The 26,025-nt window shown below is 48.3% G+C and overlaps 1 protein-coding gene across 11 annotated transcripts in view; it reads left to right on the forward strand.

Annotated features, from left to right (window-relative positions):
* Nucleotides 1–24,351, forward strand: part of LOC136786944 (uncharacterized) — a 197,222-nt gene extending 172,871 nt beyond the window's left edge. For 2 of the 11 annotated variants that reach the window (XR_010826577.1, XM_066983095.1), the window contains 7 exons: nt 2,568–2,795; nt 3,971–4,122; nt 4,661–4,707; nt 5,215–5,323; nt 8,242–12,205; nt 13,148–13,259; nt 19,344–24,351. Coding sequence is in view for 9 of the 11 variants with exons in the window: in XM_066983095.1 (XP_066839196.1) it covers nt 2,568–2,682 (115 nt within the window). In the remaining 2 variants the exon portion in view is untranslated. Of the gene's footprint in view, nt 1–747; nt 2,049–2,567; nt 2,796–3,970; nt 4,123–4,660; nt 4,708–5,214; nt 5,324–8,241; nt 12,206–13,147; nt 13,260–14,001; nt 16,758–16,777; nt 17,771–19,343 lie in introns of those variants that run through there. The other 9 variants (XM_066983101.1, XM_066983102.1, XM_066983100.1 and 6 more) reach the window with 9 other exon arrangements.
* The last annotated feature ends 1,674 nt before the right edge of the window (nt 24,352–26,025 follow it).

Here is a 26,025-nt window from a genome sequence, read left to right on the forward strand (position 1 = left end):
ATTGTCGGTGTGGTACAAGGAAGGACAAATATATTTCCCTTGGTGGACATTGCTGCTAGTCCAGATGTAAGCTCCTCATACACAATCTGGGGTAAAAATAGATAACTTTGTTTAAATGAGAATGGATACAAGCCTTCCAGGACCCTTGGATGAGAGAGAGTACCTGGGGGATTTAACCAAAGAAATTCCTTACTACTGCAAGGACACAGAAAGGCATCTGTGACCTTCCCCTCCTTTCTCCTTTACTCCTGCTGTTCTGCTAGCCTGGGGGTTGTTGCAGCGTGTCGGAAAAAGGCTTGTGGAGGATGGCATTGGTGCAGCTGGTGTTCTGGGGCCGTTCCTGAGCTATCTCCACCACCTTGCTGCCTCCCAGGGGAGCTGTGCTCAGCGATGCCGGTTGTGCTCCCAGGCTCTTCCCCGCAGAGAGCTGCCGCTATGAGTTTTCCAACAGCAGAGACTGTCCCCGCGATGGGCAGGCATCAGTTTCTGGTTCTCCTTTCCTGCTTTTGAAATTAACTTTTGCTGTGACTAGAAGTGTGTTGGTATTCTCTGCCTGCAGCCCCGCAGCAAGAGATCTCCAGCTAACGCCGTGATTCCTAATGACGCGAGCAGCTTGCGGAGGGGGCGAGGGACGCGGGGGAAGCGAACGCGCTTTTGTTTACAACCTGTAGGAATTTCTTTACAGTTGGGGCCTTTTATGAAAGAGGAGAGGAGTACAGACAGATCTCTCTGTTCCTGTCACATTTCTGCCACGGGCTTATTATTTCTTCTTAGAAATGGTCTCATTAATCAAATGTTCTGGGAATGCATGTCATCAGCGGTATCAAAATCACTGATCTTTATTAAGAAATGATGAAAATTCATTTTTGCCCACAGTGTGCTAGACCTTACATCAGACGACATTCTCCCCATCTTCTGCCCGTTTCTAGGCCAACCTGCTTTAAGCAGAATTACACAGGAAACGGGTAAGAACAGAATCAGTGTGTGCCGAACGTCCTGAGAGGGGCGAAGCCAAGGTCTGTCGAGGCAAGTGTAGGGCGTGACAGGCTCAGCTCTGCTCACTTGTACTTGAGGTATCAAGCTGCTTTCACTGTCGTCAGTCCCTTTCACCCTGGAACAAGGGTGTTCAGGATTAGTCCAAGTCTGTGTTGAAACGTGGGGTTTCCTACTCTGTGCCGTTTCTGCTCTGTGCCATTCTGGGTGGGTGCTTACACTTAAATTCTCTATGGCTAAATTGCTTCAACTAGCTTTAATTTACTTGGATCAAGCAACTAACAATCACACAAGAGACTGAGGAATACAAGAAATTAAGCAACCCATGGCAAAGGAAATCATCCCTTTTCTCTGCACAAGTATACATATTTAAAGATTTCTTCTGGCAAAGGCCAGGAACAGACTGCACTGACTGCTGCGCCGACCTCATGACCACGAGGGTGCTTTGCCCAGCCCCAGCACCGTGCTCCAGCGCTTCCCAGCGGCCACGGCAGCCCCCGGGGACCCGCGAGGCTGCGCAGGTAGTGGCCGGGCAGCCGGAGCTCCCCGGATGAAACGGGCTTCAGAAATTCAACGCGTGATCATCGCCAGCCCTCCCTCGTGTAAATACTAACAGGGCTTTGGCTTTCATCTGCCGTGCCTGAGTCGTGAGGCAGTCAGGAGCTAATACCTGATTAAACAATACTCAGCACAGAGAGGCTCATTATGTGGAAAGGAAAGGAGGGATACCTGTGGTTGTCTCTGCAGTTTGACCGCATTTTAAAGAACCTGTGGAAGAGGAGGGGCTGGAGAAAGTGTTTTCATACTTGAAAAATGATCAAACTTTGATAACTTCAAGCCAGCTCAAGCAGTAGACAGGCAGCTCAGACAAACGTATAAAATATCAAAAGACGTGGAATGGCAAGCAGTGCCTGAGAGTTCCAAATATAGCTTTCTGCAACATAATTCATTCCTGAAGCAGAAAGGAGAAACTTCTGTAACGCGTTGTGCCACAGCCTTGTTTCTACACATGCAACGAGACAAACCGGGGACTGCAGAGACCTGGGCTTCACTCCGTAAGTGGTCAAATGTGAAAAAGCACAAATTAAGTGCATGCATAATATGTTAACAGTGGATATGCTCAACATGATAAAACATTGTAGTTTGCTGAAGAAAGAAAAAAAAAAAAAAACCCCAAAATGTGGACTTTGAAATTACAACACAGAAATGCTGTATGTAGAACTGAGCTCTTGATGTTTCTCGTATAAGGTGTTTAATCATTTTATTTGCATTTACAATTAGAATCTAATAGATTTATAGTGCTTTCTGATGAGCAGGGTGCCACCACTCCTACAACAGCAGCGTGCAGCAGAGAGAGGCTCCCAGCAGTCACAGACTCTGTAAAACTTCTCCTCTCCCGAGGCAGGCAGAAGACGGAGGCCTGACTCCTATCTCCCCCGAAGCCCATGCTCAGTGGAATCTGAGTCCTATTGACCTCAATTACTTAAAAAATAAATAAATCAGCAGAACCTGAGAATGTGCTCACAGCTCCCTGTGCCCTTACAGGTCCTGCTCTTTTTTTCTTTTTTTCTCAGCTTGGACTTTGGCCCCACAGAAGGGCCCCGGGGAGCGTTGAGTGATGCCCAGACCCCTCGCTGCCCCTTTTGGATGAAATTTGCCTCTCTGACAGTGCTGATTGCAACTCATTAGCAGCCAGGGCAGGCAGCAGCATTAGCGATTTCCCAGGCAGAGGCAAGAGCTTTTGCAGGGTCCAACAGCAGCAGGAGGAGCAAAGAACTGGATAGAGGACCAGATACCCTACGGTATGACAATTATACATTTGACTTTTCTGGAATTACCAGCTAATTTATTCCGTCTGACTTGGGCAATTCTTTTCAATAAGCTGTAAATATTACTAATTCATCTGGCTTTCATTTCTGTATCATTAAACAGGAGAAGGTCTCTGGATAAGCAAGTGGGTGTAGTAAAAATCCGATTATTAGTTAATGCTAATTAATGTCCACTTAAACTAATTATTAACTGGGTTTAATAACTTGTAATACTGATCTCACTAAATAACCAGAAATTATTGCAGGGAATGCTCAGCCGAGAACTCAATTAACCATGTGTTGCATAGGTCTTCCATGTGCATAGCATGGCAGTATCCTATATGCTGGTCATAAACAGCACTTCTTTGCTAATTATTATCTGTATAACTGTTATTAAATCGAAATTAAAGGTTTAATTAGACTGTTTAAAACACTGCAATGTATCGCTAGCCAAGAGGCAAAATGTAATGAAGACAGTTTCTCAGTGGTTTGCTTGGGAAGAGCACCAGTCCCGTAAGGACAGGGCAAACCTCTCCTTCAGCGCCGGGTCCTGTCGTTGGCTGCCCCTAGGGCTCACCCCCCCTTAGAGAAGGTTTTCAGAAGCGTAGATAGGCCAGACAGGACTGAGCCCGTATTTCTGGAGTAGCCTGGACATTTCAAACCTGGTGCCCAAGCACCAAAGCATCTGTTCTGTAACATACCCAGTCTGGACTTCATGCCCGCGAGATTATTTCACAGGAGCCATTAGGAGCATGTAACAGGGAATTAGGGAGCTTTCATCAGAAAGCTTCTACAGTGATCATTTCTCATTCTATTGGTGTGATTGTTAAATATACAAATTATGTGAAGATAAAAAAAAATCATTAAAATGCAATTATTTCAGCAATGTAAGTTTATGGCTATATAAGTACATTAAAAGACCAACTTTGTAGGTCTTTATGTGCTTAATAAAACTGAATAATTTGCTAAAATAATCTTTGGTGGCAGTAGCAAGTAAATTTTGTATTTCCATTTGACTTGAAGCATATTCCAGGTATATTAAAAAAAGATTACTGCATTTTAAACCATATGTCCCCATATTGGGTGTGAAGAACAACAGTGCTGGTGCAGGAAAAAAAAAAAAAAAAAAGAGAGAATGACGTGTGCATAATCTCTTCTTCTGCATCCAGTATTGCAGGTTGAAACTGTTGCCAGTGGAAAGTTGTTCAGCCAAAGATGGAGAAGGGCAGGAAAGCCCCGAAGCACACCTTGTCATCAGGTTGTTTGCAGCACTTCCTGCCTTCGCCCTTCCACATCGCTGAGACACGTGAGATGCAAACAGGTGAGCAGTGGTCTTAGGAGGCTGAGAGCAGCACCGCTGATGGGAGCTGTTGTCTGTGCCATCCAAACCGATGGAAATGATCGGGTCCATGTAATGTCGACAAAAGCTTGTGATTGTTTTTAAAGTAAAAAGAAGAAAGAAATCATAACTCTTGCCCTTACTGCGTGAGGCAGAAGCATGTGGCAAAAGGAAAAGTGCAAAAAAGATGTTTTCATTTCTCCATGCAGCATTTTCAGAGAAGTTGGCTGGAAAATTTCATTAGCTGTTAATCATTTAACAAGCAGTGTGGCATTTCCAAGTCAAATGTAACCCAGGATAAATAAATACATTGTGGTGAGACTACAGCTTTGTGTTCATCCTTGTATGAAAGGCAATTATAAAGCATTCACATTGCCTCAATCTATAAAACCTGCAATTCACCACTGTTAATAGAGATTACAGTGTGTTCCCTGGTCATATTTTAGAGAGCAACACCAATCCTGGTATTTATTTCTGCATACCAATGTGGGTGTAAATATGAGGATCTGTCTCTTTGCAGCCAACTGGAGGAGGAAGAGACAAATGGAAAGTGATGGAAAAGTGGAGGTACGTTAGTGCAGTAAGAAAAAACATGCAAGGACCCATACTCCTCTTTAAATTGAAATGGGATAAAAATCTGCACAATCAAACCTTCCTCTTTGCTTTTTCTCAATGTGCTGACTGAGAAATGGACAGTTCAGATCCCCTCCCGAAGCCCCCGTGCTAAGCGGCACTTCCTCAGCACCTGGCCTTACTCATTTTAATCCTTTTTTCATCCTCCTTCTCCCAGGATGAAAGAGGAGAAAAAGTTCTCTGATCAGATTCATTTGTTACGAGTAGAAGTTGCTCAGATACGGCCCTATTTTCCAGAAAGTGGTTTCCCCTACGAACATGTGTCTCAATGTCAGTACAGCCATTAAAAGGCCTTGTAGCACAATAGAAAACATTCATTGCGAAATCCAAATGCTCATTAAAATACTGAAAGGTGCTTAACAATCTGTAATGGTGCTTCTCGCACTCCTCTGCCAGTTTCAGCTCTTATTTTGACTTCTCTCTGTCCTTGTTCCTCTGCAGTGAGACAGCTCAGGACGTTTTACCACCGCCTGCATTACGTTGTGATGGCAGATGTTGAACGTGGCCAAAGCTGATGTTGGGGGCTGCCTGAGAGTGAACAGGGGTGAAGGTACCCAAAAACACTGGGATGTTTGTCCCCTTCAGGAGATGTTCTTTCTTTTCCATTCCCCATTCAGCACTCTTTTTCCCCACCCAGCTCATCTTTGACTTCATTTTGTTTATATAGTAATGAAGCCAATAAGGCACAGTGCTGAGATGATATATCGAATGTCCCCATCGTTAGGGATTAGAGGACTTTATGGTAAAGCAGATTATTACTTAAGTATCAGCATGTTTGTGGTTGAATAATTGCTATACCTGAAATCCTTTTCAATCAGCAGCTTGTGCTGAAAATGTCATGCATCATAAAGAGAGGTTTTGAACCTGGCTCTTTTGCTGCTGTCCCTGGAGACGGTACAAGGAATCAATAATAAATTTAAGACCTGGCAGGTTTCAGGCTGCTTGAGCTCCTGAAATCAGAAACCCCCATTACCTGAGACACAAAACTGTAAGAACAAGCAAACGCCAATGAAAATGTTTCCACATTCATTTCACTTGAGGATAAAAGGCACAAAAGGCTGAGATTAATGTCCCACTTCTCGCATCCACCCTTGCAGGTATATAGGAGGTGCAGACTGAAAGAAACCTTTGCAAATTATGATTATTCTGGCTTGTCTGCGGAAGATAAACGTGCTTGGTACAAAAACAGTTCGAGCGGCTGGCAGACAGGCTGGCAGACGAGGGCTGGCAGAAATGAAAAGCAGAGGGGTTGTGCTTTCCAAACGCTTTAGAAAGGACTAGGCACCTCAAAAGCCATATTTCCAAGTGCTCAGGAGCTCAGGCAGGTATTAGATATATATTTAGCTCCATCTTCATAAGTAGACTGACATTTTATGCAGGGAATCTCGTTAAGCTTGAGGAAACGAGACCAAGTACGTGTACTTGAGCACACAGAAACACTGAAGCAGTTGTGCTTAAAGGCACAAGAGGATCCGTGTGTGTGTGCGTCAAGGTATGGCTCCAAATAGAAGAGAGATTTATCAGGTATGACTGTTTAACAGAAAGGAGGAGAAAAATGAGAGAGACGCTTAAGATTGGGGATCAATATAATTCTCTGAGAAGAAGTATGCGGGTCTATGCACGTGACAGTAAATGGGAACTGTCAGCCAGGAAAGCACAGCCTGTTTGTTTCAGCAGGTACCCATTTTCTGCTCCTTTTTATTTTCCTTTATGCTATTCGTGGTCTCTGAAGCCTGGGAGACGATCATTCAAAGCTTTTTTTCTTTTCTTAACTGGGACAACTGAATTCTTAATACATCCCCATTAGCTCTCCCGCGGGTGCCTCCGGTCCTTTCCCTCCCCACTGGGGGTCTGGGCAGCTCCATCGGCCGGGGCTGCGCATCCTGCAAGGGGCCTTTGCTCCGTGGCCATCATTATTCCAGAGGAGCGTTCCTCCTCAGGTGCCCAGTCCGTGGGCGTGCTGAGGCCGTACCCTACCTCAGCTAACCCTCCTCTGTGGTTGCTGGCCAAGGAAGGGACCCTGTTTTAAAGACTGCCTGCCTTTCGTTCTGCTGTCCTCTCGAGAGAAGTGCTGTGCTGGGCACAGGATGCCTTGTCATCAGGTACTGGAAACGGCTGCGACCAGGAGCTTCTCCACTCGCGTCCTCCCCGGAGGACAGTGGTTTCAGTGCATCCCTGGAGCTCACCCAGGGATGTCAGAGAAACATCTTAACCACTTTAAGCTATTTTAAGAATAAAGGGAAAAACCAGGAGCTACAAGTTACTAATGCAACTCATCCAGGCTGTAACCTTGCTGGTTAAAGCCAAGGTTGCAGCATGCAAACACCAGGAGCCCGTTCAGCATTGCTGGGAGCTGTTTCCTATTCCTCTCTTCCTCTTACTGATTTATATTATTGCTGAGGAACGAAGTGTTAAAAGTAAATCAATAAATTGCAGCGATGCTGTCTGTGGCCAGCAGCAGCTCTTTGTCACGTTGCAGCGTAGGGGCACGCAGCAGCCCAGGACTAGCTGCCGTGCGTGCCAAGCTGCCGGCGCGATGCTGGAGCCGTGCACTGCTGGAGATTTGCAGTGCTGGAGCCGTGTGGTGCTGGAGCTGCAGCTTCTGCTTCATCTGAAACCCACAGCCATGTGCATGCTGCGCTGCAGACAGCAGAAAAGATCTGAAGGCATCTGGAGTGGTGCTTCCAAAAATAGCTTATTGACATTAACAGGCCAGATCAAAGCAGGAAGGGCTGGAAAACAGCCCAGATGAAAGAACACGTAAAAGGTAGAGTGAAATAAGGCTGGTCGGGGAAGGACGAGTGGGCAGGCAGATGGGAGCTCACCGAACACAAGGCGTTGGTACAGGGACTGCTTCGGCTGCGGGGAGCAAAATACAAGCCCAGGAGAGGTGAGGCAAAGGCTTCTGAGGATGCCTTTGGCTGGGAGACAAGCTTCTCTGTGAGCCCACAGTGTATTTACTGCTGCTGCCTACCTGCTGCTTTCCAGGGGTGGGGACAGAAAGTCATTTGGCAAAAATGAGTCAGTAATTTCTTCTTGGAGCCCACCTAACTCACAGTTCAAAGGCTGCTGCAGCCCAGCTCTCCAGAGTGAGAGGTGCCCAGTGGCAGCATGGGCACCTTGGGAGCTCCCCCAGCATCCTCGCAGTCATGCCGGTACCCTCCAGGGTTCCTCTCACTGCTTTTCTTACCTTGTAGCACTGAGAAAATGACCTCTAGTGCTTGACTCTACAAATTCTGCAAGGGTGTTGGGATCCTAGGGGCTGTGGAAATTACACAGTGGTTGAAAGCTTGCTCTTGCCTCTCCTTCTCCAAAATTCCTGTCCTTTTTAAACCCACAGCAAAACAATTTAAATAGATCAAGACTTGCTTCCAGCATAGCTTGCAGTGTGACTTTCCCCAAAATAGAGGACATTGCTTCAAAATACATTATGCCGTGTCATTTGTTCAGATTCTTTTCCATTGACAGACGTCAGCCTAGACAGATAGCCCTCCCTGCTCCATCCGCTGGCATCAATCTGCGCTGAAGTCGGTGCTGCACGCAGCGGCGCAGCCGAGGCTCTGACCTTCACCTTGCAGCACCACGGAGGCATCGACACCCAAGCGCTCTGATTGCATCTGAGGAAGGCAAAAGTCACCTTCGTTTCAGAAGTATGGAAAGGTAAGGACAGAGAGGTTAACAGTATTGCTGACAACCTGTTCAGCAGCAGAAATTGGCACAGGTAGGATGCTCGGACACACGGACACAGCACTCAGACCTGCATCCCCCCTGTGTGAACTCAGCCCTGGGCACTGACGCTGTGGGTCCAGCCCAGAGCTGACCGTGGCGCGTTGCAGGAGACAGACATTTCCTGCCTTCGTGTACAGATCTGAGTATCTCGTTCTTGGGAGTTAAATGCTGTTCAGGCCAAGCTATTGTTGACTCCTTCCACCCAGCACGGTTTTCATTTCTGTCCTCCCTGATTACTTGAATTTGACAGCTCTTATTCATCCTGTCTCTGTGGCCAGAAACCTTGGCATCTAGCTCAGTGCTTTTTCTCCAGAGGATGGTATTAATTAGACACTAAACCTGTCTCCACGAGACTGTCTCAGGAAATCTTCCCAGCCGGTGACCTGTGCTGGACCTGGTGTGCGATGACCTCGGCAGCTTAGATGCGCCCGCTGCTCGCGTGATGGCCGGGGACAGACCAGACCACGCTGCCAGGTTGCTGCAGCCAGCGCTGTCCCTCCTGCCCCGGGTGCAGCACCAGGGTGGCCAGAGACATCAGCAGGTATGGGGTTTGCAGACTTCTCAGAACAAGAGCAGGTGCTGGTACTGGCCAAGCCCGATGACGCTGCTCCCCTGTTTGTCTGTGTTCGGACGCAGGCTGAGCCCCAGCGGGTGGTGTAACCAAGCCAACACGGAGCATGCAGCAGTCCCTGGGCCCCAGAGCTGGTTGTTCAGCTTCCCCAGCCCTGGCTGAATTCAGCCCTTGGTCTGATGCATTGCAGCCTTCTTGAGAATTACAAATTTAAATGGAGTTTAAGACTTAGCGATCTCATGATAATGAATGCTTACATGTATTTTCAAGCAACTTTTGTATTCCTTTCAATTAATTACAAGCATCCAACAGTTTAGCTATACCATGCTCAAATCCCACAGTTATTTTCACCTTTAAAAAAAAAAACTCAAGGAAGGCTGTGAAAATATTTTCATTTCTAACAACGTTTCTTTGATATTTCAGCTCTTTGCATCTGTAAGTCAAAAAGAAATGCTGAGCTATGTTCATCTCACTGTATTGCTTGAGAGGAGAGCTTCGTTTTATACACAAGTATTTTGTTAAATGTACCAAAAAAGAGGCAATCCAAAGCCTTATCTCATTTGAATCATGGTCCATTGTCCTTTGTTACAGGGAGCAAAACCATAGTCTGAGTTGGTGGCTAATACAATAGCAAGTAAAAGGAAGGAGGGGAGAGAGGTACAAAAGAGCAAATGGGCTGTCAGAGATGCGGTCCTGTTTCTGCCTCATGTAGTAACAAACTTGATGCATCCCGCAGCGCTCAGTTAAGATCATAAGGGACATTGCGGCAGAAATCACAAGGAATGAGGGCCAGCTGGGGAACAGGCATCAAGAACTGTATAAGAATGAAGAATTTTCATTTCCAATTTCATAACTGTCATAAAAATAGAATATGTACAGACATCTGAGGGACTTAGGGTGGTCTTATTGCTTACCACAGGCAAACAAAGAGATTATTCCATATAACAAGATTCAGCTTGGGATGTCTGCCTGTTTTGTTTTGGAAATGTTCAGACTTTTTACCCAGCAGAGTACTTTAGCCTTTTGTACTTGGTGCATTTGGAAAATAAATTGACTACATTTCACAAGGCAAACACTGTTTTTTTTTTCGATTTGTTTGCAGGTTTTCCTCAGTTCTTAGAAACCTAAATGCGTGCAGGCTTCTATTTTTTGGTGGTGGCTGTATACACATGCACACCCATACTGCTCTGTGCAGAGGCTATTGCAGGTACTGGGTGTTCATGTCTGAAAGCAGAACACATCTTTAAGCAGCAGAGCTTGTGAAGGCACACCAAGAAAACAGTCTGATCTAATCAGTTCACATGGCATCAACTTTTTGTGTTGTTTAATATCTCCCTGAGAGGCTTGCCCCTCATAAGGCTCAACAAGTCTTGGAAATATAAAGACAAAGCCCTCTCTTTCCTCCAACAAGATGTTGCTGCTATTTAAGGTCTATTATCCTCCCTCTGCTCACACATTGCTACCATTAGTGTTATAAATGGGCTGGGCCTACAGAGAAGAGAAGAGACCCCCAGGGTAGCAATTACTAGAACTGAATTGTCTGATGCAAAAGGCAGCATTACCCTGGTGTAATTTGATCATAAAATAAATTGCATTGCCCATAAACTTGCTGAATGGTAGAGTTTCCCCCACAGTTGTTTCCATGCATTTAGAGCCAGAAGTACTGCAGGGAAATAGCCCAGCTCTGGCCTGCTGTGGCCACAGCGGTACCGAGGCTCCAAGGAAAACTGTCACAGAATATGAACAAATGAATATTCATAATGAGATTAAACTCATTGTTGACTTGGTGCCAGTGCTAATCTTCCCCAAACAGGCCTGGGTGAAAATCCTGTGGAAAAACGTACCCGTAGACTAGAGCACAACTCCTGGGTCTCCTGCGTGAAGGTTTTGCCACCTGTTGGGTGCTGGGGCTGCTGTCTGGGAGCCCCCACACCTGCAGAAGGTGCCCGTGAGCCAGAGAGGAGCAGAGCATCCCAGTGGTCCAGCCCAGCAGCCCCGGCCCCTTGCCCCCACCCGCCTGGCGAGGAACCACCGCGGCACTGGAAGCGTCAGCTTGTTGGGGTCTCTGTTGGCCAGGAGGGCAACAGGTTTGATTACAGGGCTCCTTCCAGGCAGGTAAGTAACAGGCAAGCAGACCTCTCCGTAACATGATTCTGGAGCTGTTTTATTACCTCAGCAGGTTTGAAGCAGGTCAGTGTTTGCATGGGAAACACTCAGGGAGAAAGCAGTAAGAAGTGTTGCTTGTTCACCAGAGCACTGATAGTGAAGCAATGTCCCATTTGATGCTAGGAGACACAGCTATATTTTGGATTAAACTGAAACTCCTATTTTTTGTTGTTGTCAGAAATTCCTATGCATAAAATATGTGCAGGCCAGGCAGGAAGCAGGGCAGGTGCTGTGCAGAATGCAGTGCTCTTCCCTTCTTGGCTTCTCTGGCTGTGTATTGCTACAGATGACATCCGTGAGGATGCTAAGTGCACCTTCAGTACGCTGCTGCACGGTGATCAGATACCGAGGCAGTAAATAGTAGGGAATAGAGCAGGATAACTGCTGTAAAACATGCGGCTCTTCAGTGCAAGGCTGGGCTTGCTGTATTTTGTATCATAGCATCTCTCTGGGTTTTTTCTGTGCTCTCCTGCACCACTCTCTGCCTCCTTCCCTGGGGTGGGACCGGGGGCCTGTTTGTGGGCACCGCTCCTCCCATGTTGAAGCCAGGCTCAGCAGTGTGCTGGGAGACATGGAAAGGGACAAGAAGTTGGATTTGTTTCCTATCTAGGGCATTTGACAATTGAATCAAATTGCTAACATTTTAAAAATATATTTTACATGCCAATTCCCATTGTGGGGACAACAGCCTCTGACAATTTCTGTTTATGGCCTCTAGATCTATGTTAAAAGAAGGATGCCTGCACTCGCTTGATTGAAAAAAACAAAACAGAGGAAGAGGTCACAGCAGGAGCAGTGATGAGGAATTTACTCTCAGACATGCAGCGGAGCTGTAAGTCTGACCACATAACAGCCCCATTTCTTGGAAGCAATATGAAAAATCACATAATGCAGCAGCAGAGAGAAAATCACAGTCCACAGAGAGATGTAAATCCAAGAAGAGTTTGATCTTGATACCACTCGATGGTGAGATTTTTAAGTAAAAGCAGTCATTGTTGATGAAGTTTTGCTGCAAGCTATGAAAAAGGAGGGTCAAGAGCTTGCCAGAAGAAGATATCATCATGAATAAATAAATAAACCTGAGTGAAGCCAAGAGATCTAAAGCATCTGAAATTTCCGTAGCACTGATCACAGAGCTTCACTGCCGTGTGCTTGATCTGCCAGTATAAGCTTAAAATGAGAAAAGCCTACAAACTGGAGAATACGCATTTGCCTAAAAAACTATGTCATGCATTTGAAAAGATCACACATTTTAATTACAAATGTCTATAGCTTTACAAATGTCTATAGCTTTACAGAGTAGGTAGAACTCTTGTACTGAGCTTTTATTGTAGAATACCCAAGAGTTAATGCCCCAAACGCCCACTGCGTTAGCTTGGTGGCTTGAATGTTAAAAGTAGGAAATCCACCCCCTTCTGCCTGATGCAGGCTCTTGGTGATGCTGTTTTCTGTGCTAGATGTTTGTGCTGAGTGCCCGGGGACTGGAAGGGTCGCTGGGGTTCCTGGGCTGCTGGCAAGGCTGTTCCCATCAGGACAGATGGCCAAGGCTCTCCTCTGCTGAGAAGGAAGGGCTGTCCCTGCGACGGAGAGGAACAGATCTGACTGGCAGAGAAAAGGAAAGGAAAGTAGGGGAGAAGCTAATTATTAGGAGCGGTGTTTTCTGCCACTTCTCCATGGTGTTGCCCCTCTTCCTGGTTCGTCTCTGCTCTCATCGCGCTCTGCCGAGGTGCCCGTGCTGGCAGACGTCAGCGTGGCCAGGCGGCAGAATGGCTCGTTTGAGTGAGAACACCAATAAACTGCCAGGTTTAACATGAATCTATTTGTAACGCAGCAGAGAAGGAAGTTGAAAGGGGATCCGACTACCATCCCATAGTTGCCAGAAAGGTCTTTTTTTTTCCTTCTTTCTAGGTATTCCAGGTTGAGCGTGGGGACCAGAAACCAGAGGTGCACATCCCTCCCATGCACAGCCCCTGGCTTGCAGCACCACTTTCTCTTCCCGAGCTGCGACTTTCCCTGACAGGTATTGGATATTACACAACGTTTAATTTTCTGCTTTCTCATCTGTAAAAAGCTGCTAGTTTGGGAGATTTGGAAGCACAAACTTTGTATTTTTTGAGGTTTATTCATTACTATTTTACAAACACCCAGCTGCAGGTATCGTTTGGTGCTGTAATGCAATGCACAGTTACCGTATCCATGAGCAAACTGAGCAATGTGTGGAATAAGCAATTTCACACAGAATGCACATACACTGCACATTTGATAACCGACAGGTTGTTTGCTACAGATCCAGGCTAAAAGCTCCCATGTTGTACCACTTGCCCCTCTTCTGACAGTTGAGCTACACAAACATCCCATCTGTTGCTGTGTAATTATACCTCGAAGCAGACATTTTTCATAGTTTTGTGAATGTTTTCTACATCGAACTGAAAGCCCTCTATTTCAGCAATTAGCTTGAACCACTTAGTTTCTTTTATAATGCCAGCCTACACCTTCAAAGTGCCAGGCCATGAGCTGATGGCAAATCAAGCTGCAATAAATTAGAGAGACATGTAGCTTAAATAAGAAGCAGAATGGCAAGAGGGATCTTAGCTGGGAATACAGCAAAAGCCCCAGTCCTGACTAGCTTTTCCTGTGGTTTTCTCCGACAGAAGTGCCTGTGCTTATCACTTCCCAGAATCAGGTATTGTCGTGACCCCATTTTACAATATGTGCTAAATTACCAAATGTTTTTTCCCGGTGATTTGTCCAATTTTTCTCAGAAATGGCAGCACAATATCCAGGGAGTGTCTCCAGCCACACAGTGCTGAGCTATGGGTCTCAGCTCTCATCACTTGCAGCCTTGTGGCCGTCACGGAGAGGAAACCTCCAGGAGGGAGGCAACGTTCTGCTGGGAACCAGGGAGAGCCTGTGAGGCCACCAGAGGTTGCCACAGGAGGACAGGAAGGCTGCAGGAAAGCAGTGCTTCGATAATTCAAAGGTCCTTTGGTGACAGACTAACTCCCTAGGGCTATGGGGAGATATGTGAGAGCTGGAGAGATGATTTGGGGAAAAATTTCATCATTTATATAACCAACACTCCCTTCAGTGGGTGCAATAGTATGTTTGTCTCCATTCCCATATCTGTTTATTTGTCACAAATTTAATAAATCATTAGGATTAATAAATTCACTCAGAAGTTACATCCAGGTTAGCCACATGATAAAATAAATGGTATTGGAAATCCAATTAGAAACAAAGATGCAATAATTATATAAGAACATAATCCCATCTTTGCAGAAGCAGGACAGGTGCAGAATTTCAAACCTCTTTGCCATGGTAAACCATTAGATTACATGCAGTCAAATGGGATTTGCAGCTGTAAATTCGTGCATTCATACTTACCCTAAGGTAGTGGTGGAATAGCGATTGCTCAAGACAAGCCCAAAGATAAACATGCTTTTGGGGTCACAGGCAAGAGACCTGAGCTTATTAAAGCATGCTCTAATGCTTTTCAAGTTATTTTCCTTTTTGTGGTACACTGTGTACGGCATGAATTCAGAGGCTTAGAAATTCTGTTATTTTTATAAAGATGCTACTAAATCTGTTGACCCTGAACAGGTACTGCAAGCAGAGATTTAAAAAAAAAATGTAAGAGAGAAAAAAACTGAAAAGGTTTCAGATCTTTGAAAATAGATCATGGAAAAACTTCTAAGAGCTGAGTGTCTTATCTGTCGCAGGCCTGTGTATAATAAGCCCTGACACTGAGCACACCTCACTTGCCTGCTGGAAATGCTGCTGTGCCTTGGGGAGCTGGGCGGAGGTGGCACGTGGGTGCTGCACGAGGCAGCTTACGTCCACGTGTGGCCATGAGATTTCTCTGCATGGGGTCTTTGGGTGCATGGAGCAGGCAGGCTGAGGGGGCTGCCCCGGGCACACTGCGCCTGGAGCTGCTGCTGGCACAGGACGAGTTTTTGGGCAGCTTCAACAACGGGCTGCAGCCACCCGCTGTGCCATCTGGTGAGACCTCGGCAGCAGCCAGGTGAAAGAGTTGTTGGCTGTGGTCTGGCTTCAGTGAAGGAATGGGAGAAGCCACTGCATGCTCTTTACAGGGCTGGCAGGATGCTCCGTATTTTTTCTACAGTGGTTTTGACCCAAAAATATCTGCGCCTTCTTTTTCTCCAACTTTTACATGCTTTCTTCTGAGGTTGAGGAAATGCAATACAGTATTTTGCCGCAGGTTGCAATCACAATGACAGGAAAATAACCGGGAGCAGCTGGCTTTTGTAGTGCCAGCAGGCAGTGGTTTGCCTTGTCTGCCCGGCAGCTGAGAGGCAGGCCCCGAGCGCAGCCCAGGCCCACGCGCAGCTACTCCACAAGAAAAGAGCGGGCTCGCTGCAGCGTTATTACCTCCTGGTCCTTCATGCCAATTTTCTGATTAATAACATCCCACGCCACTTGATGCACTATTGATTCTGAATTCAATAAGAACTGGCGGCTGCTGGCAAGGCCACTTCATTTTTCCCCAGAAAAGCAAGGGAGCAGCGTGGGGCCGTCCCTCTGCAGCTGGGCTCCGGCAGCAGCACCACGGCGGCTCCTGAGCACCCTTGGGCACCCTTGGGCCCCACTGCCCCGGGTGCTGCTCCCAGGTGGCCCCGCACCAAGGGGAAGCCCTTGCTTGGTGCCTCGGGGACCCAAGCGCGGGGATTTTGCCCCAGAAAGCAGCACAGCACTGTGGACCTTTCCTGTGCCATCCAGAACAGTTGTCTCCTGAGTTCTGAAAGCAGAATGAGAACAAGGTGGGGTTGTTTGTTTATTTCTTCTTTCCATGGAACCTGGCTTTTCAGTTTCTTTTCAGAACACAGCGTCAAAGCTTTTCCCATAAAGATAGTTTGTGGGTGTTTTTAGACTCCAGTAAATCTAATGCCAAGAAAGAGAAATTGCTGGTTTCCTCCATCCCCGCTGCAATGAGACTCATTTGTGGAGAGGCAAAGGGAAAGGTATGAGAGAGGCCGAGGCACTTCAGTGGGCTGTAGGGAATAGGAAACCCGACCAATAAACAAAAGCTGCTCAGTCCTACTAACAACCTAGGAAGGGAAGGCAATAATGTAACAGTGAGCAGAAGGCAGCTCAGAAAGAGTGGAGAAGCCAAGAAATACCGAGCTTTGATCCAGAGAGAATATTTCAACAAACACGCAATGCTTTGCAAATATTCACTGCTTGCAGTAGCCAAAACACACGGCAAGGGAGGGGTGAGGAGCACATCCCCGCCACGCCTGGGTGGGCAGCAGGAAGGGTTGGTGGGCTTGCAGAAAGAGAGCACAGGTCTTCTGGCTCGTCACACAAGGACAGGCGTCCTTTTCAAAGTCAAAACTTGAGCTAAACACAGCTTGCCACAGGATCTGTCTCCAGTGGCACCTCTGAACTACAGCAAGGCAGCTCCGCAAAGTGTTATCTCTACAACATGCACCTGAGCAGGGGAGAATATGAGGCATTTGCTTCTTATAACAGGGACAGGAAACAGCAAAGTGGTTTTTTTTTTTTTCCTGTTTGTGGCAGAGAGCTGCATTCACTTAGGATTTTCCAACAGCAACAAAGCAACAGTCGGGGGAGAGAGACGGGACTCAACGCGCTGCTGTGGGTGAACCCAAAGCTCCGAGTGTCCTGCACAGCGAGGATGGATGTGGCCCAGCTGTGCCCTCTTTTGCCTGGTTACACGGGTGGGAAGCAGCAGACCCATCCCTGCCCACGTATTTCACTGGGGACGTGAGGGCTTCACCCCACACACCCTGCACCGAGCAACACACTGTGGGCAAGGAGCATTGGGGCACAAGCATGTACGGGTCTGGTGAGCTGGGAATTAATACGAAAACAAGGAATGAACATGCAAACAAGAAAGGAGTATGCAGCCTGTTAAGCAGTGGCCTCTGTCGGGGAAATGTCTGGGATAGGAACTGTCCTGCTGGGAGCAGCCTGGGCACCAGCCTCACAAGCATCCTCTAAGAGAAGAGAGCGAGAGGTTGTCTGTCAGCTCTGCTGAGACCTTCACATTTTCATCTTAATGGGACATGGTGCTTGACAGATTGAGCTCCGCTGAGCAGCTCGTTGTAAATTCAAATGCAGGCTCTGGGGTTTATCTGAGCCACTGAGCCTATTTTCTTCCCTTGTTTGCTGGCGGAGCAGGCTCAGCCCCGCGTGATGACTGCGTTTTGTCAGCATCGTTCTCCTGCGCAGCGGGCTCAAATCCCCCGCGGCCCCGCGCCAGCCTGCCGCCCGCCCTGCAGCGCTGCTCCGAGCTGCCAGGCTGAGCAGGGCAGGGCCGGGGGCAGCACATGCACACAGTCCTGTGCACGTGGACATTCACGCACACATGCTTGTAACGGGCACTTGGGGTCTGCCAGCGCTGGGAAGAAAGCGAGCAGGCCAAAAGGGGCAGAGGCAGGGACACGCGCAGGTGGGCAGCCGCTGGCAGGCAGAGCTGGGGATGCTTGGGTGTGCAAGCACCTGGATATGCAGCGGTGTCTTGCTCGTGCTTGAGACACTGAAAGCTGCCTGGAGAAATTACTAGAAACTACTGGAAAATGTGCAGCAGGGGAAGAACCCAGGCAGGAGATAAGACTGTAGGGAACCTAATTGGCATTTCTGCCTGTGCCGTCTCCGAGTCTGTTCTGAGCCTGCAAAAGGCCCCACAGGTCATAGATTCTTTTCTTTCCTTCTCCCAATCTCATTAAAACTAGTCCCAGCATTCTGAGCACAAAAGACACATCAGTTCTTCCAAAAATTTGAACGGAAAAAGGCAATTGTCTTTTACTGGTTGGAAACGCAATTCTGCCTGTGGTTAGATTTTTACCAAATCCAACAGAGAGGGGCACGATGCTTTTCTTTTAGATGTGTTCTGCCTTGCAATAACCAGACCAAAAATACAAATTTTACTGCCTTATTTATTGGTCCTGATTTTCAGCAATCTCTGAGGTATGAATTATGTAGAAGATGCACAGCAAATGAGTTGAAGCACAGGCGGATCCTCACCCAGCCAGAGCAGCCGCAGTGCCTGAGCCTCCAGCCCCCTCCATGCGGAGCATCCCCGCAAGCAGCTCCTGGGCCCCTGTTGTCCACGAGCATCTCGCTGGTGACCTGGGAGCTTTCTGAAACCCAAGAAAACTCAGAGGGCAAAGCAGGGGGGGATAACTTCCATGAGCCTCTGTGCAGATGTAGCTGCTAAAAGCCAGAGCTCGCAGAGCTGGGAGTCTTATCAGTGCTCAGCAGTGGGGATTGTTCCTGATGGGCTCGGATGTGAAGCCAGGTCAGGTATTCCACTCGTGCCTTAGGATCAGGAGCTCTGGATCCTCCCTGGCACGTGCTGTTTCACTTGGTGCCATCAGAGCTCCGTGCTCCAAGCAGGTAAAGCTTCCTTCAGCACCCGCACCCTGCTGGCCGTGTCGCGTGCCCAAAGCCAAACATGACCCCGTGATATAGCTCCAAGCACAAAAATGAGGGCATGGCTTCTCACCTAAAAAATAAATGCTTGTTTGTGACTCGGAGCCTGGAAGCTGAGTGTCTTCCTTGGATTGCCACCAGGTCTCATGGTAGTTGGCATCTTTTACTTGCTTTCAGTTTTAAACCCAAAGTTCTATCATTTTTTGTAAATCCACATTTAATGTTGCATTTGTATGTGCCAGGGGGTAAGGGAAGGGTTTTATTGCTTGCATTATTTATGAATGGTATAATTTCAGGGTATCTGTATTAAAATAAGGTTCCAACTGGAAAATAATATTAAACAAGATAAGCATGTATATTTGTTTCATAAATCCGTAGAACCTGATTAACAATGATGCTCACGATGTTTGCTTCATCATTAACAGACTTCCTGTATCTGTATCACAGCACCGAATGCTTTGATGCATTAAAACTGTGCCGTGCAAAGCTGTTCGGTTTACACTGAACTCTGTACAGGAGAGTATGCTTCATTTTATGGGGTTGCTTTAAAATATATATATGTTGGTTTTTTTTTGTCTATGAATTTTTGAGCTCATTAACAATACAGGAGACTGAAACTTCACTGTATTCTGCCAACACAGCTGCTGGCTCCCAACACCATGACTAATGCTTTCTGTTTACTCCTCAGGTTTTCTTACAGGATTTGTCGCTGTTACAACTAGCTGCTTGCTGGGAGTGCTTTCTAACAAACCCCTGCCCCTTTTCTTGATGCGAGTCGAGTCAGGTCTGCTCTGGGATGCATTTCTTGAAGTGCCAGCAGCTGACAGACCACTGGGCAGTGCAGCAGCCAGAAAATAGAGTTCTCTATCAACTTGCCAATGGTGTTTGGTAACAAATAGCGACTTCCAAACTAAAGCCTGAAGGTTAAGGGCAGGCAAGGACATTTTCTTGGGCACAGTTAATGAACTGCCAACCCCCTTTGGGTCTCCTTTCTGTACTGAGTGCTCACAATTGATTTCCCGGAGAACAGGATTAGTCAGGCAGGAGGGGACAGAGGCTGCGAGGTCTGGAGCTTCCTGGGAGCCCGCGTGGGGGAGCGGTGATGTTCTGCATCTTGCAGAAAGCTCCTGCCAGGGCCCCGCCGCGGAACTGCAGCTCGCTGCTGGCACTCAGCGGAGTCGCTAAATCCTGCGTGGTGCTGGGCAAGAGCCTGAGGAGACAGCAGGCTCCTGGGTGGCTGCCGGTGGGGGCTGCTCACAGAAAGAAGAAAGAATTTCAGATAAGAAAAATAAAAGGATGTCAGGAAATTCATATGCAGCTCTTCCTTAGCGAAACAGCAAGTGTGTCTCCCTTGCAGTGAGACTCTCCATATGGCTCCTCCACAAGTGATATTGAGAATTTTCTGCTGAAAAAATAAGCCCTGGAGGTGAAAACTTCAAAGGGGCTGAACTCTGAATCCAGCAAGAGCCTTATGCACATCCAGGAGCTGAGAAGAGCAAGTGTTGATAAAGGACTTCAAAACCTCGCCAAGCCTCTGATCAGGTTTCTCCTGCAGCTCAGCTGCGGTGGGAGACGAGGCTCTGGCCAGCTTTAGGAACACCAGCACCAGAGGGGACCAAATGCAAATCAAACCCTTTGAAATCACACAAACACATGGTGTGACACGAGCTGAAGGGGACAACGGCAGAAGTGGCTGGCACGCTGGCACGGGGCAGGTCAAGCGGGAGGTGTGGGCTCGCCAGCCCTGGAGCCCTGCAGGTGCAGGCTTTGCGGGGTGTTCAGGGCTCCAAATCGGGCAGGAGGTTTGTGAGAGATCCGCTTTCTTGTGGTCTGCGTGAAGAAACTGCCTTTCAAGCTCTCGATGGAAGATGCTAGGTGTGAGGCACCCAAACTGTCTGCTGGAGAGCTCGGTGCGCTGGCGGGCGGCACCTGGGAGCTGCAGGGGCTCGGCTTCTGCAAAAGGCCGCTTCCACTTGGCCAGTACATGGGAACCTCGGGGATTTGGAGCTGCTGCTCTCTCCACGAGGCAGAGGACCCGTGTGAGGCCATGTCCAGCAGTCGCTCAGCCTCGGCTGCCCCTGGGACCTGGGGGCTCGCTGCCGTGGGCAGCGCACGGTGCGGTGCAGCTCTGCTCGTGGTGCTCCCCCTGGAAAATTGCATTGCCGTACTGCTGGCACGGGAAAGAAATAGGAGTTTTCTTGCTGCAAGCCACAGAAAGCAGGCTTCGTTCAGTTCCTGAATAATTTAGAATACAAGCCTTTGATTAATTTCATGAGAAAAAGGAAACAAAGTTAGCTATAACTATAGGCCATTCAAAGTATGGATTGCCAGCAAAAATGTGCAAAGCGCTGTCATGAGAGGATTAATTACGTAGATTAAATATTTTATAAGTTAAATAATGTGTATTTTTTGGAGACAAAATGGAATGTCATTTTTTCCCCCAAGACAGGGAAAGTAGCTGTATTCACTTCCATTTAGCCCACAGAGCAACACAGACTCCAGTGACAGAGGAGGATGGATCAGGGCGGTAATTCCCATCTGGCACCAAATCTATATTCTGAGCAGCGTTTCGTCTTCTCCCTGAGAGCACAGCTCTAAGCTTTCAAGTCTCTGTCAGTCGTGAGGCTCTTTTGGGGCTAGAAGAAAAGGGTCCTGGTAATTGTTCTCCTGCCTATTATATTCTTCCAAGGTCTAGGAGGAAAATGGACTGCGTAGGGTGCTTTTAATTATTGTGTTATTGTCCTGAAGGATAATGGCTGAGCCTTTCAAACTATCTGCCTTTTTTCTGCGTACCAAAGAAGACCTGGAGCCAGTGTCTGGCTCTGAGGTGCCCAGCCCACCTCCGAGCAGCCGTTCGCTCGGCTCCCCGGCACCGGGGGCTCGCCGCAGGCAGCCTCACACGGAGGCACTGCTGGAGGTGAGGATGCAGACGGGGTGCGGGGGGTGCACAGACCACCCATGTCTGGCCCTATGGGCCCCCCCATGAGCCCCAGCCCCGAGGCAGGGCCAGCCCCAGAGCCTCAGCCGGGACCTGCCCTGCTCTGCGGGGGGCTCACCAGGCTGCCGAGCTTGGGCCGTGGGCATTGATCGCTGCTGAACAGTCAGATTTGGGGCAAGCAGGGGTGAAACCTCGCAAAATGTTGGGCAGGAACAGGTTAAAACGGTGAACACCTTTCGTAATGGCCAGAAGGCTCACAGCTGCTGGCAGTGAGCCTCCAATTGGGCTTTAAGGAGGCAGTGGGAGCTGAGCGGGTTTGGTGGTTTCACCTGCTGCCCCAGAGGGGATAAAGATACAGCAGGGGCAGCCCTGGGCAGGTGTTGGAGAGAGGATGGTGGAAGGGGGCTTGTTGCTTGCCTGGTGTGTGAGTAGTCTTTTTTCTGTATTTCTATTACTTGGTGCAGTTTCCTGAGGGTTTTCTCATGTTCTTCTACCTATTCCATTTGGCAGGGGATGTATTTGGGAGCTGGTGTATGTGAGCGGTGCTTTGTGTCTGTGGTGCCCCTGTTAGTTCGAGGGGCTGCTTTGTAGTCGGTCAGAGGTGTGCTTGGTTTAGCACCTGGAACTGCCCATACCGAAGGAATGGAAGGAATGGGGTGCTTGTATCATGATTCCCTCTGCTGGGAGGGAACGTTTGTTAGTACAGGGGCATCCAAGAATTAAATAATCAGTTAGCACTGGAATCTCTCTGCTGTGAAAACAAGAGGGGGAAGCTCCTCCTGTGGTTGCAATCCAAGCGCAACTCAAGTCTGAGGCTCTGAGCAGATGTGTTGGGAAAGGTTATTCTGCTAATTAGCTTGCCCTACCTTGCTGGGCAGGGCAGAGGGGAGAAGGATCCTCATTAGGTAAATGAGGAGCTAATGCATAGAAAAACTAAAGGCTGTTCACGACAGCAAACCTAGATCAGAGGCAAAACATCCTCCAGCCTTCCCGTCTCCCTGCTCTACAGGGCTGGTTTGCTGCCCCCCATGTGCACAGCCTGAAGAAAACCTTCCTCGCTTTCCTCTGCTCCTTTTCCAGCTCTCTGGCTGCTGTGGTGCTAACACAGCAGCCTCTGCGACGAGCTCCTGAGCTCTGCCTCGACACCAGCCTGGGCTGAGCGCAGGCCGTGAGCCTGTCCCGGGCTGGCCTGGGACATCCGCAGTCCTGCCTGGTGCTGGGGCTCCTGGCTTTTATGGCTCTGGTTGCGTAGTAACGTATCCCCTGATCTGAGAAGGGTTACGCTCTGCTGCAGTTATCGTTTCCTCCCTTTGTTTTGATTCTAGGATGGAAATATTTCCATCCCAACCTGAACATTAATCTTTGTGTTGGTATTTATTGCTTGATTCATGTCTGAAACATGACAGCTATTACATTTTCTTCTTATCAAAAGTCTTTCACTTCCCAAAGGCTAAAAAAGATGAACAGACGCCCCCCATGCCTGTATAACGTTCTCCATTTGGAGCTGGTGTGCGGGCTGACAGCACAGGAGGAAATCACCCCTGTGAGGCAGAGGAGATGGAGCCCAGCGATGAGCCTGTGCAGAGATGTGCTCGCTGCCTCTCTTTATGCTAATCTGTAGGAATTAAAGCGTGGTATCTTCTGCTTTAACTGGAACAAGGAACGCTGCTACAGAATGGCAATGCAGTCCTGGGTACCTCTGTGAGCCTTTCATCTTCAAGTATTTCTTCTCAATCTTGAAAAATAATTTGCGTTTGTGCTCTAAGTGCTGAAACAGAAGGTAGGGCTTAGTTTTATAGAAGGCAATTGTACTGAGATTAGTTCAAAATGTGCTATGCCGGAGCTCCTGATGGAGCAGTGAGGAGTTTTTCCATGCTGCCGGGCAGACTGGGGAAGCCTGGTTTGTGGGCAGCCTTCTCAGGCAGCCAGACAGCCTGCTGTTCTCTGCATCTTTCACATCAAAGGTTTTCCTGTCCTACTACTGCCTGCTTCGTGCCCGTGGGTCCTTGTGCCTCCCCAGCAGGTGCCGGCACAGCACGCACCCCTTCCCCGTCCCTCCCCTCCTGCTGGTCTCTGCAGGAACTTCTGCAAGGTGCGGAGCCCTCATCGGGTGCTGCGGCTGCCCCCGAGCTGCTAGGGGCTGTGGGGGCAGTGGGCAGCACCCACCCACCCAGCCGGGGCTTGGGGATGGGTGGGCTCAGCAGCGCTGCCCCAGCCCGTGTTCCCTTTGTGCTGCCCTCCCCTTCAGAAAAGGGAGTTAGAGGCAATTTGCTCCAGAAAATTACAATTATGTTGTTGATTGGGTAAAAATGAGCTGCGTTACTAAACCTTACAACCCTGAGTGGTTTTTTTCCTTACACATACCCTATTATACGGATATTTGAGACCAACCCCAAGGTTTGCTGCTTTTACGTTTGCCCTGCAATCTTTCATGCCAGGTGACTTTTCATTTCCAAATTCCTTTCCACATTAAACACAGACCCGCACGCTCTGTCCCATTTTTCTTTAAAATAAATCATAAGTCCATGCCAGAAGTGACTCAAGGTGTTCCTCAGAATTTGTAAACAGTGTGAAGGTCTTGAGCGAAGTGTCACAAAGCGTTGGGCTGCACGTATTAAGGAGCTGCTTGGCTGTGCTGGTGTGTTCCTGGGTGCTGCCTGCAGCATGCGGACCTGTACGGGGGTTTGGAGCCCAGCTGGGGGCTCCTGCAAGCATGGGGGGAGACCAGTGGGTCGGTAACTGGGGGGAGCTCTGTGGCTGCACGGGTTGAGCTGCAAAACCTCGGGGACCCAGGATGTTCTCACACCCTGCAAACACGCTGAGGCTGGAGCACTGCTGCTGTGATGAGCACTCGTGGAAACGTGGCAGCCTGGAAAGCATCATGCTCTAACGTGTTTTCTAAGCCTAAATATTCTAAATGCCATTTTTCCTAAAGGAAGACAATTTTTCTCCTGTTTAAACGCTTCTCACATGTGTATTTTTGTGCACAAGAAAGACAAAGCAACCAGGCAGCTATTTGTTATTTAAAAAAAAAAAATCCTGCAAAACAAGTGAGTGCATGTTTTTCTGCAAACTCCACTATGCTGTAATTTATGAAGTGTCTTTTCCTGGCTCTGCAGGGAAATGGTCCTTTATTTGAGACACTTTATTTGAGACACTTTCTAGTGTCCCTAGATGAAACACTGGTTGCAGAAGACAGCGAGCCACCCGCTAGGAGATGCCTGGATAGGTTTTAGCACATTTTCCCTAATCTCTAGGCCTAACGACTTGTTTTCCTAGGCCATCGGCTGGACTCCAGCCATCGCTATAATTAGCAGTGTTAACAGAGGAGCAGAGGATTTTGTAGCCACACCACACGGCTTCCATCGAGCTCATGATCCTAATTCTAGTGCTGCCTTGCACCAGCTGCTTAGAAGGTGTAAGAAATACTAAGTAGGCAATTCAGGCATCAGAAGGATGCGTTTCCCATTGAAGCATGTTGGACATAAAAGCAGAACAGCTTTTAATTAAAATTTCCTCCACCAGCCACGTAGGGCCTAAACGACGAGCAGGAACAAAAACTCCCAGCACTCCACTGTAAGGAGAGAAAAGCACCTTTGAAGTCGGAGTGGTGAGTGTGGCTGCCGAGCTGCACGTGGCGTGGCGGTGTGATGGCAATGGCACACGGTGCGGGCGGCTCTCAGTGGGGCTCTGCCGGAGCCACGGCTGCAGGAACTGCCCCAGCCCTGTGCCAGGCCCCGAGCATCTGCTTGCCGCAGGCAGAGGCTGTGGAGCCTTGCAAAGAGTGGTGTGGGGGGCTGGAGAAGAGGAACAGGTGGTCCAGAGTTATTCTAGTTGAGTTTTCATTTGCTGTAAAGGGGTGCAGATCCCAAAAGAGATGGCTCAGTGAAAAGCAGAAGTAGCTGGTCAAGGGGGTGGGGAGGGGGGTGGGGGGGTTGGCGGAGATGCTGACCTGCAGCCGAAGGAAGAGAAATGGGAAGCAATTTGGCTGTGCTGGAAATGGCTGTACTGCAGTAGTACGACAGCACGAACAACTCGCTAAAAGGGCATCTTTCATTATAAGGTAGATGTCATCCCTGATGACTTGTGTTAGCGTAAAAACTAATGTCATGGCAGGTGGGTGTGAGATGGCAGCACTGCTCCCCTGGTTTTCCTGGGAAGGGTTGCACTAATAGTGTGGAACTATTAACACTTGTATTAAGGCAATGCTTCAAGTTGTTTGTTGGGAATCAAAATTCCTTCAGAGTTTATTATATCTGCATCTTCAATTTCCAAAGGGTTTGACCTGGCTTGTAACTAGCTGGCAGATAAATGCTGCCAGGCTCTCCGGGTGTATTCAGACAGAAGACATCTGCTCCTGTGCCGCTGAGTGTTTGGGAGCATCCAGGTTGCCCTGCCAGTTGCGGTGGGACCCTGTGTGTGCTGTGCCAAT

Source organism: Anser cygnoides, chromosome 25 (assembly GCF_040182565.1).
Source record: "Anser cygnoides isolate HZ-2024a breed goose chromosome 25, Taihu_goose_T2T_genome, whole genome shotgun sequence".
NCBI classification, from domain to species: Eukaryota; Metazoa; Chordata; class Aves; order Anseriformes; family Anatidae; genus Anser; species Anser cygnoides.